We start from the raw sequence: 14,692 nt of genomic DNA on the forward strand, positions 1-14,692 counted from the left end.
CACACTTCAGTCATATTAGCGAATGATTACGTTTGATTATTTTTTAAATACACGCTTCTCCTCAACAGGTATGACAGGTGCAACAACGTTTTCGGGATCTGGTGAGTATTGAATGTTATAATATCTTTTCTATTCAACTTATGGTGACGAAAGGGATGGGTTGATATTAAGTTTGCATCGAATTTCGTGAATTTAGGAATGACAACTGACGCAGACTCCACAACCGCCATTGACGTAACGACATTTACAGCCATATCAACAGGTAAGTTGGGTGTTATTATGGTGATGCGTACCCCGGATATGCCAGTAGTCATTTATTTGGCGATGGTGCAGCCGCGAAAGTGGAATTTCTCTTCCTTAAGCCATTTGTACGCCTCGAATATTTGAAATTCCATGCCGTTGAAGTCATATTTTGTGATACGATATTTGATATACTATGTTCTGTCCAATTCCCTATCCCTGAAAACACACAAGGGTGGAGTGAAAATGGCTTTTTTTTTTCAAATCCAAAAAAGGCCTTCCTCAATCCTGACAAATGACCTAAAACTTCAGGAAAAAGTGACTTCAGGGGATTACCCCCATTTTCCAGCCGGCAACCCCCCAATTTCTGTGCGTGGGGGGGGGGGGGGGGGTAAATGGCCCATCTGGGCAACCGCTGGCCATAGAGTCATGATATATAGCTCAAAATCTGCGGAAACATCATGTTTTTATCTGTCTTAAGAGGAAAGTTTTCTCTATTGTGAACACAAAATGAGTTATAGCCAAAAAACAATATATAAGCACATTTTTGTTGAAATTCAGCATTTATTTTGACGAATTCTGATCCGTCATCAGTTTTTTTGAAAAGAAAAGTAATACACTGACAATACCGAATATTGGGCCCATAACACAAATATATTCACAACACAGTTTTTTTTTTTAAATCGGTTCCAAACATCATAACAAAACATTCACATTTAACGACATATTAAAAATGCATTTTTGTGTCAAATTTTTTCATCAGTTTACGAGATTTGATTTTTTGGCGAATGAGGCCATCTAGTCTTTCAAATTCGGAGACTTGTGCTGATGCTTCTGTTACCAGCTTTACATGTCGTTCCACTGTTTGATTGTGACATGGATGAAGCAAAATCAGGGGCTTCTCGCGGCATTCTTCCAACTCTGCATCAGTTAAGTGCTCAATCGCTGGAGGAAGTTGTTGATAAGCTTCAATATTAACCAACTCGTGGTATGCCTTTGCTTCCAAGTTCAACTTAGGGACATAGAATAAACGAATAGGACCGCAGTTCAATTGGTTGGAACTGCTCTGACTTTCAATGTCCATAAGTGAATTTTGTTCAGCGGCATGTTTTCGAATCGCAAGCACCTTGGTCACACCCTTAATTCGTATGTCTGCATTATCATCTGCCAGCATTGCAATCATAATATTTTCGGGGTGTGCGAAATACCCGTTTCTTATCACGACATTCAAGGCAATTTTCCGAACGTTTTGGTCAGAGAAATTCAAAACCTTTTGAATCAAGTTGAAGAAGTTTCTGGATCCATGTGTTATATATTTGTTTAGCTTGATCTCAAACCAAGTCGGGAAATATACTTCAAGGCAAAAAAAACGAGCCAGAATCTGCAGGTTCAAAGACGGTTCATCAACTGTCACACAATGCCGTAAAACTCTGGATCCCAAAGTTAGCCATCTTGAATGCACAACTGGTCCAACCTCCAAATAAGCGAGATCATCATCAACGTTTCCTTGAATAATTGCCCAGCACATTTTATAAGCATATAACTGGTCCGTACTTAAGTCATTCACAACTTCGGGTGGGAGCTTTGGAAAGGCCAAAAGTGGTGGCGAGAGCTTTTTGAATTGAGTAACTGGCCAACAAGATACACTTCCATGTAGTTTTTTTTTCAATTGGACCGGCAAATGTATCTGGGCCACTTGTAAGACCGTCGAGACTTGCAAACACGTGCCGCAAAGGCAATTCATTAGCATGAAGCAGACATACTATCCATTGAAGTGGCTTATTCAGCAACTCTTCCAGGCTTCTTATGCATCCATTATGTTTTCCTGTCATGGATGCAGTGCCATCAGTACCGACAACTGCCAGTTTATCTTGCAATTCTGTATCTTTTATTGCATTGAATAGATGTTGAGCTATGGTTATGCCCTTTCCATCTTCAGGAGAAAGGTGGGTGAGGTAATAACTCCCTGGCTCACCAACTACAGTATAGTATTCTTCCAATTGAAGAGATCTGTAGTACTTCTCGTTTGGACCGTGCATAACCATTTGTGTGGCATCTTTGCGACCATCAAAGTACATACCATCCACCATACTGAAGTTTTGTTGCTCTTCTTGCCGTAGTGCCTCTCTGCATCTGTCACGTTCTCTTCGCAACTTGCTTCGGTCAATCACCAAATTTTTATCATGATCGGTAACCAATCCAACATCTACCAAAACGCTGTTAGCAACTGCAGCTGCAGCTCGGTCCGATATTTGAAATCTTTCACACATTCTGGCAAGATTCAGCCATTTTTTTCGATTCTGGGTTGGGAATTCAGTTGATTTGGATGAAGAGCTGGAAATATTGGAAAGGTGACTGTGAATTGTGGAAGAATCTGTGCTTGTTGATTCAAACTCTGAGGCATGCCAAGCATACAGTTCGACCTCCATTTCACTTTGGGCTGCGGGTGCGGAAGTTCTGGCGTTCAGTTGTGATGTTAACCGGCGTGCAAACATTTGGTCAGATGAGTCCAAAGGCACGATACTATCCAGACACCTTCCAGCACGTGGCCCCTTTTGATCATTGTAAAATTTCCAATCCTCCTCAGTCATTCGCAACTTATGCTGTTTTTCCAACTCTTTTCGTTGATCCTCGTCTGTACAGAAGATGTCATACAATTCATCTACATTGGATAAAAAAAATTGCTTGCTTTTCCAAGTACGATTCAGTACGTTTGCTTTTTGGCCACCGGTCGAGTTCACTAAAATCTATGACCAGCGATTGAATCCTTCGGGTTATGCTACGTTGGTGCAAAGGATAAACATTGCAAAACACCCATATGTCATAGATTTCTTTCGCAACTTTTGACGCAGCTTTTTAGTGCGAAAGTTCTTAAAGTGGAGCATTCTCTCTATCACTTGCCGTTTTGTGGGCAGTAAACCAGGTGGAAACTTTTCACAGCCAGTAAACTTTTCGCCACCATGCAAAATCTTGATATGTTCTCCACTTCGTCTAATTCGCACCATAATTGTGATCATAAATCCAATAAATCCTACGATAGGCTACTTTGTAAAGTATCTAGGTGTAGCGTAACAATCTTTAAAAACAAAACATGGCTTATTAAGAGTAAATAACTGCACTGTACAACTTCAAAATTTGGAAAAATGGCGATTTTACTGTTTTTTGGCTATAAATCGCTTTATGTTCACTATAGAGAAAACTTTCCTCTTAAGACAGATAAAAACATGATGTTTCCGCAGATTTTGAGCTATATATCATGACTTTACGACCATCGGTTGCCGAGATGAGCCATTTTACCCCCCCCCCCCACGAACAGAAATCGGGGGGTTGCCGGCTGGAAAATGGGGGTAATCCCCTGAAGTCACTTTTTCCTGAAGTTTTAGGTCATTTGTCAGGATTGAGGAAGGCCTTTTTTGGATTTGAAAAAAAAAGTCATTTTCACTCCTCCCTTACACATCTTTACTATTTGATACGGTATACCGATCCGGAGAGGAACACAATAGCAGCGCCTAGTTGACGACTGTCTGATGTATGATATCAGTGCTCAAATTCAATTCAGACGTTGGGCATGCGACTTACTATACGTTCGCTTTTCTCCGATGCTCCATTCCAGATTTCAAGCGAATTTTTATATTTAAGCAATGGAATTAAGATAACGCGATCCACGATCGAAGGGACTATCCCATACTTGTGGTGACAAGTTTAAGCAACACGTACGACGAGACTCGTTGAGGACCTACTTAGCAACTACCAAATGATGACGTCCTGATACAGTCGATACTCATCCTTCGATAGCTCAGTTGGTAGAGCGGTGGACTGTAGGGGCAGAGTGCGGTAATCCATAGGTCGCTGGTTCGAATCCGGCTCGAAGGACGTTTTTAATCTCGATCGATCAACTCGCAACGTAGACTGAGTGACCTCCTGCACATCTTTATGTCGATCGGACGTTTTGATACTATTTTCAGTGTTATTCAACGCGTCTGATCCTTAATGTTTACTTAGCTAGCAATTAAAGCACACTTTGACAACATTATGCAATTATGCGAGGGATAGAAATGGTTGATGATGAAATGAGATGAGAAAGTCGCGGTTCGAAAAACATACGTTCGATAAAATATAAATTGATGCGAACAGCACGGTGAAGGAAGGAATCGTCATGGAGAAGTGATATGACACAGTAGCAGATAAAAGTAAAGGGCGAGACGTGCTGTTGGTATTCAATTATTTTTGTCTCTCTTGTAATCCCAGATGGTCTAGGGGTCAGGATGACCTGATGATGGGGACGAACCAAACCGAGAGAATTGCATTTAATAAATTATTGCTATTTTATGTATACATAATTGAATAAAAATCACAAAAACGGTTCGATTCCCGGTCTGACAATTATTATTTTTCGATATCGCAGTACTATGCCATAGATGTGGGTATGTTTATCTCGCAATGTAGGATGATGCCTATCCCAATCAGAACAATCTGCGAATTCTGTAATTATCTCTACTGCATCGTAGTAATTCATCCACACAACATAGAATTTCACCACATATCCCCAAACAATGTGAAGGACTAAAATTCTATTAACAATTTTCAGGACGATACATATCGGAAATAATACTAAATATCTATTGAATTTCTTACAATACATTTAAGAACAATACATGTATGAAATCAATCATTCTTCCGTTCTCTCGTAATCCCAGATGGTCCAGGGGTCAGGATTCCTGGCTTTTACCCAGGCGGCCCGGTTTCGATTCCCGGTCTGGGAGTTAATATTTTTCGATATCGCGATACAATGCCATAGATGCGGGTTAGGGTTGTTCAGAATTGACCGACTTTCAAAAAGTCCAAGTTTTCAGTCCGATTACCATGCCTTATACCTTAAAAACATATTCTGGCTACTTTTTTTTGTAACTCGTCCCCTGCATCCGTGTGCACATTGAGCTGGAAGAATAGCAGCTGAAAATAGGGAATTCCCCTAAAATCTGAGTGTCACGATTTTACCTAGCCTAGTTAAAGTGACATATAACATGGATTTATGCAGCTGTTGCGGTTTGGAGTCCTACAAAACCCCACTATATAAGGCATTCCTAGTTCAGGATATCATTTCCATGTCCCACACTGCCTTAGAACTGCTCAAAACTACCTAAAACTGATAGTCATTTTGTTGGATCACATATCCTCCACCCCTCAAACCTACCCGGCACTGTTCATCAATTTCCTGGATCCCCATGTGCAGAAATACAACTGTAAATGTAACATCCACTCACAGCCACATAATAAACATCACAGGAAGCGAAAAAATAAGGCAAAGAAAGAGATCAACTTGGCAAAATATTACATAAATCAGGTGGATGAAATGGTTGCTTTCAAAAAATCTGCATATCTGTTCCGGTGATCTTCCACAGCTTGTAGGAGGCTCGCTCGCAGTTTTTTGTCATCCGTTATGAACGCAGCATAGTCGGTATTCAATTTTACCACACGCTCTGCTGCATCATTAACTACTTCAACAGTATTCACAAATTCTTGAGCAGTCACGAAATCCGGATCAGTATGCCATTCCGAAACTGGAAGACTCAACCAATCATGTTCCACATGTATAGCATCAAATAGAAACCACGATTCTGGCAAAATCAAATCGACCATACTCATTGACTCAGAGACAGAGTCAGAGATCAGACTGAGAGGCATACCTCTGCGAAATTTTTCAGGGATTGGCATTTTCAGCAATTTAGCAGCCATCGCTTCCTTCAGTTTGTCAGGAATCTTTGGATTAGCCGAGAACATGGTAAATACCACCATTTCCTCAGTTACATACCAATGATGTTTTCGCAATTTCTTGTATGCCACATCAGCAACAGTGAGATCGCATAATGAAAAGTTTTTCATGTCATGAAGGAATTTGAGATCATTCCAAGGTGCGTCACATGCAATATCAGTTTTCAACCAAGCTGGAACATAAAACAAAGCAATGAATGTATTGATTCGTTCCAACTTTTCAATGAACTCTTCAGAATAGTCCATTTGCTCACTCCACATGAACATTTTTTGACAGTACAGGACTTGACTCATCCATCTAGCGCTATGAGTAGCACCAGGCTTGCGAAAACGATGATCAACATATTTGTCATCCAAAATCGCCAAGGTGCCTGTTGCACATTCTCTGTAGTCATCTCTTATCAAGACTTCTTTCTGCTTTCCATCATTGGGTTTCATCAGTGAAATTATTTCTTGCCTTGCTTCATCAGCTTTCATCGCCAACCAGCTGCCTTCAATAAACTTCCGCGTTTTATAGCTTCTTGATTTATCAATATGTTTCCACTTCTTCTTCAAGGTATTAAAATCCGTGTTTTCAGGGCCTGTGGTTGTCGATCCAAACAAACACTTCCAAACCTCTCGAATGATCAGTTCATAAATATGATGGCGACAGGCATTGTAGAAAACTTTCCTGTTAATCAATTCTTCAAGTAACGGAACCGCACCTTTGTTTTTACCGTGTTTGAGGATGTTGTGTCAAACACAAGAGCTCTAACAGATTTTGTTAAATTCCAAAGTTCCAGCAGTTCAAATGATGCATCAGCCTGTGCTTTTCCTGTAGCACTTTCCAGAGTTTGAATGCCAAGTTTCCCTTTCTTAAATGCGCCGGAATACGCAGACGATGCGAGCACTGCCAAGGCCTCAAAGTGATATCCTAGACGACTCTTAGTGAGCTTTCCATCCCAGTGCAATGCAATGTGCTCTGGTGGATTGGTGGATATTTTTTCAAAGATAGATTCGGAAATTTTCAAACGATTTGCAATGCGTCGTCGATAGGTCCCAGATCTTGAAAGATGGAAGTCATTAGGGTTGCCATCGCAAGCTTTAATCAGTGCCGCAGTTATCATGGTAGCGACATTATCACTGACTTTCAAGCGATCAAAAACCTAGCATAGGTCTTCGTCGCTGAATAGGTTTACAGGAGCTTTTAGAGTCACAAATTTAGCGGAATGACCAGATGCGACTGTGCCAAGTTCAAAATCAGTGCTGTGAGAAGTGTCAGCTACCTGTGAAGATATAGATGAGCTCTCTGTAAATTCACCTTCGCTACTTGATGCTGGTGCAGACTCTCTTGCACTCATGGTCCGTCTCTTTTGTTGCATGATTTTCGCTTTCAACACTTTATCTTTGCCACCGATCGTTGCTAATCTTGGACCCCTTTGATCCTGATAAAATGCTATGTCTTCACGTTTTTTATCGTCAGAAAGAAGTCTACTTGCTTCAATTGTCGCTATCGCGTCAGGGGCTCCTATATCCCATAGCTTACTCAGTTTGGCTTCAAAGTCGCTTTGTTTTTTTGATACATATTTCCGGCCTGCAGTTTTCTTTAGTTACAGCCATTGTTTCCATACTGTTTCTAATCTTTTAGTGGCATTGACTTTTGTGATAGTCTTTATGCCAGCAAGTAACCAAAAACCGATCACTTCATCTACTGCGATCTGGATGTGTGACTTGACTGGTTCATTTTTTAAAAATGAATGCTCTCTCAGGTGTAGCACATATTGCATAACTTGCCTCAGAGTGGGCAACTTCGATCCCGTAATGGCTTCCTCAGATGGCCCAACTAAGAAATGCTGTGTCTGCGATCGTGTTCTTCTAGTTTGCTTCGGTACTGCTGCACTAGATGACGATTTTCTTTTTTTTTCAGACATTTCGCACTACAGCTAATCCTAGAAAAACAGATATACATAAACTCAGTCGAGCAACGAAGAATAGTGGAAAACATTTCAGCTCTTTTAGAGTTTTAGGTTGAACACATACTGCATAACTTGCACAGGAGTAGCCAGATTAGATCCAGTTAGTTATTCCTAAATTGGAAAAACTCATACCAGGATATTGATATCTTGGGATATACCGTAACAAACAATTTAGAGCAACCGACTGGCGGTTTTCCCCAGTCACTGGAATAGACATTTGCAAGCTTTGTTTCTATCCCAGTAGAAAGGAAAAGAGTATCAGGTCTATTATATCAAATAGTTGTATACTGCTATAATACTATGTTCACTAATCACGCGCTAAACTCGCTAATAGCATGAGTCAAAACGCCGCCTGATAAGTCCTGCACCTCAATCGTAAACACAGTCCATCAACAACAAAGCAGCAAGGCACCTGACTAATCAATGATCCCCGTTTCACAGCCGCGCTCAGCGCTTCATCAGCGCTAAAACATACGCGTCACGTCAATGAGAACACACGCCATTCCTGTCGAGTCACTGACAACGGGGGAATTCCCTAATTCCAAAGAAATTTTTAGGTGCATGAGAAAACGGCAATGTGCACACGGATGCAGGGGATGAATTACAAAAAAAAGTTGCCAGAATTTGTTTTTAAGGTATAAGGCATGGGAAACGGACTGAAAACCTAGACTTTTTGAAAGTCGGTTAATTCTGAACAACCCTAATGCGGGTATTGTTAGATCGCAGTGTAGGAAATACTATTTTTCGGCATCGCAAGACAATGCCAAGAACTAAAATGATTTTCACATAATGTAGGAGGAGACATATCGGAATTAGAACATTCTAAATATCCATTAAAACTTCTAGCGCATTCAAAAGCAATACACTTATTAGTTTGGCCATTTTGTCCCTCTCTCTCTCTCTGCCGTCGTCCCAGATGGTCTAGGGGTCAGGACGACTCCTCGCTTGCACCCAGGCGGCCCGGGTTCGATTCCAGGACTGGGAGCAGCATTTTCGGTATAGCTATACAATACAATGTATGGCGGAATCCTCATCCCGCAATGTAGATACGATGTACACATTGTACAGTATAGGACGGTAGGATATCTCATACATTTTTTCAATTGTGTATCCCATTCGACTTATCTGCATGTATGGCCCTTACAAATAATGTTACATAAAGTCAGTGTTGTAATGACTTGAGTCGCGATTTTTTAACTCGGAACTGAACAGTCAAAACAATGACTTGGACTCGGACTCGAGTCGAAACACTATGACTCGGAATCGATAGCTACTCCGTGACTTGGACTCGGACTTGACTCGAGGGTGAATTGAAAATGACTCGGCTTGACTCGAGTCAAAACTATAAAAGTGAAATTGACTTCTGACTCGGAACCTTGTGACTTGGTTACAACCCTGCATAAAGTATACGCAAGATATGTCAAACGCAACTGGCGTCGCGGGCCTGATTCAAACCTTCAGATCGCTCGCCGGCCAGACCAGTCAAATGTTTTCGACGTCGGGCATCAAAATCCGTGCCCGTTTTTCACTTATATAGGTCGACTTTATTATTAATCCTGTACACACAATCGTAAATTGCATTCTATTACGGATACCAGGGGTTCTATTCTAGCAGCGCCTATGTTTGCAAACAATGAAATCGGCAAGAATACGACGATTGACCTGTAGAGAACAGCTGGAATATTTCTGTGTTTCCTTTGTTTTAGTCGTACTCTTGGCTTTAGCCCTGCGTATATGCGAAAGATTTCACTGTAAGAGCGGACGTAGGAATTGTTTCATTATTATTTAATCGCGATCCTGGTGTCACTGCTGGAATCCGTAATATTTTTAGTCAGAAAGTAATACCGCAGTGCGACCACATATATTTGAAGTATACCTTCGTGTAACCATTTTTATTCTTTATGTAGCCTTATATGACGGTCTCTCATTGGCGTTTCCGCTGCTGTGAATAACTCCTTTTTGGTCAATTTTCTTTTGACTTGTTCCTAATGGTGAACAGAATTACACCTGAACTCCGCTGTATGGAAGTTATAATACCGTCTATGAATATACTCGACATTTGCCATCTTGAGAGATTATTTATTGGATGTATTTATCACTGAAAATCTCAACAATTGTCGCCGATGTGGGGAAAAACACATGATTTTTCAATCTATTCAGAATCGCTATGCGGGCCGTATGTTTGGCACCCCTAGTATAAGTAATTGAAATGCATAACATGACATAACAAAACATTTACAATCTAACACATCTTTTCACTGCATGCAGTGAATGAAAGAGCTGGAAGCTACTCGACGTGTAAATCTATTTGCACCTCAAAATAACTCGCCTCAATAACGGACTGAAATCGCTTTCCCGTAATGTGATAGATTTCCGAATTTTAATATAACTGGTATAAGTTCAACCATTTCGCTCTTCTGTCACCTTTGCCTTAGCCGCACGGATAGTGATTATTTTGTCAATGACCATGGTACTTGCATATGTTACTAATAATCTTTTATACTTTGTAACCCCGCGTGATCAGATTTAACACGTGGAACTGCCTGTAGTGGTGTCTTCGAATACATATCGCACATAGTTCTTAATCGTACAATCCATGTTCATGCATGAGGTTCTCGCTGGTTAGCTTCGGTCGGGTCGGGTCCATCGTTATTAACTACTTTATCGGAGCATATTCAATCAATCAATCAATCAATGGACAGATTATATTTTCATCTGAACAAGGCACACACATAATGTAGAATGCGATATACGAGGCGATGTAACGAACAGACAGGGGAATCCCGAACGACCAGGGTGCTTCCCAGACCAGGAATCGAACCCGGGCAGTCTGGGTGAAAGCCAGGAATCCTGGCCCCTAGACCAGGGCTGTGGAGTCGGTAAATTTTACCACCGACTCCGGATCCGACTCCGACTCCACACATTTTCAATATACCGACTCCGACTCCGACTCCGACTCCTGAGTCTTCGAACGTACCGACTCCGACTCCGACTCCGACTCCTGGGTCTTTAAACGTACCGACTCCGACTCCCAACTCCGACTCCGACTCCAGCAATATTACCAATTTACTTCGAAAATGATATGCCACATTGTCGGTTGAATGACTATCATATAACCATTAAACATATTCAAACATATGAATAACGGTGGCATGCTAAATTGTTTCATTGTGGAACAGCTCGAATTATCCACTATGCAATTAACATGAAAGAAAGATTTGCTAAATATCCTTCCCTTTTCAAGTTTTTATAACGTGGACTCTCTAATATCCTGAAATGTATGAATCATTCAAATATGACAGATATCCAATAATGTATGATAAAATGTAGATAAAAAATCCAAGTGTAGCTCTTGTGTATGAGGTAGCAACTAATAAAAGAGATTGAACTTACTAATTTTGTCATTGCACACTATCCTGATTAAAAACACACACACTCTAACTACTAATAGACATTGGTCATAAATGGAATTTAGTTAAGTAGTCAAAGACCATAGCCTATTTCTAGTCTACACGTACTTAATCAAGTATTCAAGGATTGGGACTTGCAGTCTTTCTTGATCATTTGTTCGACGCAAACAGCTAAGCTACGCTACAAATATTTTTCATTTTGTCAAGCGGGAAGCATCGTTTGGTCATATTTACATCATTTTTACAATTTTACAAACTCAGCCGATGAATTTGCTCTGTCACAGTATCATGGTATAATTCCAATAATTGCATCAATTTCGACTGCATCGCGAAAACGCATTTTGCGATTTTCTTCCCCTGTGCAACCGAGTTGTAATTAATGTAGTAAGTAATGTCTAATTTTATCTATATCAGGGGTGGGCAACTTTGTCGGCCAAAGGGACACATGAGATTTACGAACCATTGCGCGGGCAACTGGAATGTTGATAACCTTGTTTTAGTCGTCCGATATGAGCAAACCGAATTAGGTAACATTGCAAACAATAGTTACGCTCTAAAATTGATAATATGTCATGCAACTGTGTAGTCCGCAATCAGGCCCTTGTCGCGCGAAGCGCGAAATTTTTTGCAATATAATGTCTGAATTATATCAATAAATATGTTGCTAACATACATTGGGGGTCGCATTTTTATACCACTGGGCTCACTTGGCAAGGACAGAATTATTCGATGTTTAGACATAGAAAAATCGACGGTTTCAGTGAACATGCCTCCATCATTTTGTGCAAATGTTTTGTCGACGATCTTGCTGCGAGTGCACAAGCGAAACCGTATCTCCTTTTTGCGAATATAGTTAGACTCAATTCTGTGAATAATATGTATTTATAATTTTCAGAAGGGGGCTCAAATAGGCCTAATGAATGCAAGAAATCTAGTGACAATGAATCACGCGAAGTATAGAGAAAAATTTCACGTCAAATAAATCAGCTATGAAACATTCTACTTTATGGTCATATACGAAGATCTGGGATGAATGTGGCTGGCCCCTGGATACGTCAATGCGTCAGAACTGTTGCTTTAGTCATCATCAAATTTCGCGGTCATGCTAATCAAATTTTGGTTGGCCTTGCAATTGTACCTGATGTCATAAATAATTTCGAGAATTACCTCACAGGCCACACCTAACCGTCTCGTGTGCCAAATTTGGCCTGCGTTCCATGGGCTTGCCGCACGTGATCTGTATGGTTATTAATAACAGTGATAAGTGGTACATAAAAATTATATTGAAAATTCTTTGAAAGCAAATGTTTTCATGATAGAGAAGTTGGAGTCGGAGTCGGAGTCGAAGTCAGGGTCATTCTCACAAACTCCGACTCCGACTCCAGTCAGTATTTTCCACTGACTCCGACTCCGACTCCGACTCCAGCTATTATAGTTTTCACGACTCCGACTCCGACTCCGACTCCATCAAGCGAAAATTACCCAGACTCCGACTCCGACTCCACCGACTCCGACTCCGACTCCACAGCCCTGCCCTAGACCATCTGGGATTACGAGAGAGACACGTAATTGTAGAATTCATAAATGAATTATTCTTAAAATGCGCTATCAGAACTTTAATGGATAAATAATATGTTCTAATTCGATATCAATCCCTCTATATTGTGTGAAAAGAATCTAAGTCCTTGGCATTGTTTCGATCGAAAAATGGTATTTCCTGGAACGGTACTCGAACCCGCGTCGCCTAGGTGAAAATCTACGTTGCATCGGTGAACTATTACGATGCACTATTAAAAAATTACTGAATCCGTGGAATGTTATAATTAGGATAACTATCAACCTACATTGCGAGATAAACATCTATGACATTCTATCACAGGGGTCGGCAACCTTTTGCTAGTCACGGGCCAAATTTCGAGTGCACAACTTTTTGGCGGGCCGGAATTTTTCTTAATATCATATTTTTCGCTCACTTCGGTATATTATCCTACATTGCTGCAATCTCAATCATACCAATCATAAAACACAAGTATTTACACTTCAACAACGCAGAATAAATATGACAATTGACGCAGCTTGCTTTGTGAAAGGTTTTCAACTTCTGGTAACAGTCAGATGAAGCAAGAATCAGACCATATTCTAAAGGGACGTCCGATATACGTGATCTTGGCTTTCTATTCGTGAATTTCATTGTTCAAAACTATTGCTCACATGCGTACGTGGTACCGAAAATCGATGCGATGTCTTTCGCATCGTTTGATAAGCTGGGATAAAGATCAATTTCAAGAACGTACTCTTTGTCAAAGTCATGCAGCGATATGCTCTTTGTATGAAATTTGTCATTCAATCCAACTGCATCGCATTTCAAAAAGGGCCATTTGAAATTTTCAGACAACGGTATTGGCGTCCACATTAAATGGAGTACTGAATAATCAGAATTTATTTTGTATAGAAGGAATGTCGGAAAAGCGGGTGGATATTCAGTAATTAAATTTCGTATCACAGTTACAAATATAGTGTTGGTACTCGGTTTTCTCTCCTCCAGTATAGGAAAGTGAGCATAATTTACTCTGTACTGCTGACATTCCCAGATTTGTGTCAAATGCGCCTCGACACCTCATGTATTCAGTTGCCCCCCCCCCCCCGAAGTTGCAAATTCAATTTGTTCAGATGTGACGTTCAGTTCAGTTCAGTTCAGATCAGTTCAGGAGAGCAAGATTAGATACCCATTTTCGATTACAAGATTATGAGTCGGTGACATTTGTATTTTCGGGGAAAGATGCTATTTCGTTTCTCAGTTCATAGACTCGTGCAAGCATAGCTGCTCGACTTAATGCGCGAACTTGGCAGAAATACATTACATCGCCATATTGGTTCTATGCTTCTAGTTATCTGTCGTAACAATGTTGGTGATTCAGTATGTGAGACAAAATCATATTTTCAGTTTTAATCATTGTGGTAAAACACTTCAGGTTTGTAGTATTGGCGCACAATGCCTTCTGGTGAATTAAACTATGAATAACTAGCCTACGGAGGCTAGTTATCTGTAATTAAACAGTTCAAGTTTGATATTTTTTCATTGCGTCTGAGATGTTCCAAGCGTTTTTGTAGCAGAGGAAGGTCACCTTTATTGTTACACCCCATCGGTAAACCCTTCAAAAAGTATGGTACACCTTCGGTTGCGAGATATACCCGATTGATAAGCACTGATCTAGTCTACTCTAAACAATCTCCATTTCCTACTTCAACCGCCTTCGTTTTGTGGCGTCACAATAATAGACTAATACGATTTGGGCAACTTATATCGTATCAATG

General features: G+C 40.5%; 1 protein-coding gene and 1 non-coding gene across 31 annotated transcripts in view; both read left to right on the top strand.

The window, feature by feature from the left end:
* LOC145437839 (adhesion G protein-coupled receptor E5-like) overlaps positions 1–14,692 on the top strand; it is a 138,166-nt gene that overhangs the window by 14,331 nt on the left and 109,143 nt on the right. For all 30 annotated transcript variants that reach the window (XM_080315150.1, XM_080315162.1, XM_080315158.1 and 27 more), the window contains exons 2-3: positions 69–101; positions 197–262. In XM_080315150.1, the coding sequence (XP_080171276.1) occupies positions 69–101; positions 197–262 (99 nt within the window). The remainder of the gene's footprint in view (positions 1–68; positions 102–196; positions 263–14,692) is intronic.
* Trnay-gua (transfer RNA tyrosine (anticodon GUA)) lies at positions 4,026–4,113 on the top strand. The gene is given in 2 exon segments: positions 4,026–4,062; positions 4,078–4,113. It is a non-coding gene; the product is annotated as a tRNA-Tyr (tRNA).

Source organism: Botryllus schlosseri, chromosome 4 (genome assembly GCF_051294905.1).
Source record: "Botryllus schlosseri isolate E-star chromosome 4, Bs_hap1, whole genome shotgun sequence".
Classification (NCBI taxonomy): Eukaryota; Metazoa; Chordata; class Ascidiacea; order Stolidobranchia; family Styelidae; genus Botryllus; species Botryllus schlosseri.